The sequence below is a fragment of the Aptenodytes forsteri genome, unplaced genomic scaffold (assembly GCF_000699145.1).
Source record: "Aptenodytes forsteri isolate BGI_AS27 unplaced genomic scaffold, ASM69914v1 Scaffold66, whole genome shotgun sequence".
Classification (NCBI taxonomy): Eukaryota; Metazoa; Chordata; class Aves; order Sphenisciformes; family Spheniscidae; genus Aptenodytes; species Aptenodytes forsteri.
The window spans coordinates 434,167-435,452 of record NW_008795131.1 but is presented as its reverse complement, the minus strand read 5'-3'; the positions used below and the strand labels follow the sequence as shown (position 1 = coordinate 435,452).

At 70.5% G+C, this 1,286-nt stretch overlaps 1 protein-coding gene across 1 annotated transcript; it reads right to left on the bottom strand.

The window, feature by feature from the left end:
* Positions 1–6: 6 nt before the first annotated feature.
* Positions 7–1,231, bottom strand: LOC103897973 (adenine phosphoribosyltransferase-like). Its single transcript, XM_009278151.2, has 5 exons — positions 1,085–1,231; positions 830–923; positions 605–751; positions 401–496; positions 7–291 (listed from the first exon to the last, which is right to left on the bottom strand). The coding sequence occupies exons 1-5, from the start codon at positions 1,205–1,207 to the stop codon at positions 164–166; spliced, it is 588 nt and encodes a 195-aa protein (XP_009276426.1). The 5' UTR covers positions 1,208–1,231; the 3' UTR covers positions 7–163.
* Between the last annotated feature and the right edge of the window lie 55 nt (positions 1,232–1,286).

The window sequence follows — 1,286 nt, the reverse complement described above, 5'->3', positions numbered from 1 at the left end:
GCAGGAGGAGGGTGGCAGGGGAGGATGTCTGCCGCCGAGGAGGGGTGAGCATCTCGGGTACGGTGAAAGCCAAACCGGGTGGTGGATGCCCCGGGCATCCCTGCCCTGAAGAGCAGGCAGCCCTGCGCCCCATGGGGGGGACATGTGGGGTGCCAGCCCCCCGTCAGTCCCAGCTGAACTGGTGGCGGGCAAAGCGGGGCTGCAGGCCCGGGGGGACGCAGTGGGCACACTTGTAGCGCTCCCGGATCCACCGCCCGCCCTCGCTGTCCTCGATGCAGATGGCGGCGATGCCTGCGGGACAAGAGGTGGGGCTCAGCGCCGGTCACCTCAGGGTACAGGGACAGTGCTCCCACTGCACCCATGGGTGCACCCCGGGGTGCCCCAGTACCTCCCCTCCTACCTGCCACAACCCCCCCCAGCCGCTCCACCAGCTGGATGGCTGCTCGCATGGTGCCCCCGGTTTCGACCCACTGGTCCACGAGGAGGATGCGCAGACCTGGGAGGGGGCAGAGGCTGCGGCTGAGTGCCCGGTGCCCGGTGCCCGGCCCCCGGGGTGCAGCTGCCCCCCCCCCCCCGCCGGGATGGGAGCACCCTGCCGGCTCACCTGGTGAGATGGCATCGGTGCGGACCTCCATCACCTTCTCTCGGCCCGAGTAGTCGGTGTAGGGCTGTTCCAGCGTCTGCACACAGAGGTGCCCGGCTTTGCGGATAGCCAGGAAGCCTTTCTGCAGCGTGGTGGCGGCGGCAGCGCCTGGGGGTGGGCATGGCACCGTCAGGCCCCGCGGGGACGAGGGACGGGGTCCCTGGGCTCACCCGCATTCCCACTCACCCAGGATGAAGCCCATGGCGTCGATACCAGCCACCATGTCGATGGGGTCTCCCTGGAAGGGCTGCAGCAGGTCAGCCATGCAGTCCTGCAGGCCCTGGGGAGAGAGCGGAGGTGCTGGGTGCCCGCAGCCCATCATGGGCATCTGCAGCCCGTGTGCCGGTGCCCGTGGGCACGGCCGGGTGCCCTGACAGCCCCGGGGCGCGCCCCCCCCCCGGGGCCCCCCCGAGGGTGCCCTCCACCTCAGGCACTGTGTACTTGCGGGTGGCAGTAGAGCCGGGAGGGGTCCAGCCAGGCGTAGTTGGGACCCTTGACGTTGGGGGCCATCAGTGCCAGGTACCAGCCCTTCTCTCGGGCGGCGGGGACGTGGCACAGGTCCATGCGCGAGGCCCACAGGTGCTGCGAGCACTGAGCATGTAATGGAGGTGAGATTCCCCACCGGCAGTCCCCGCAGGGCTCC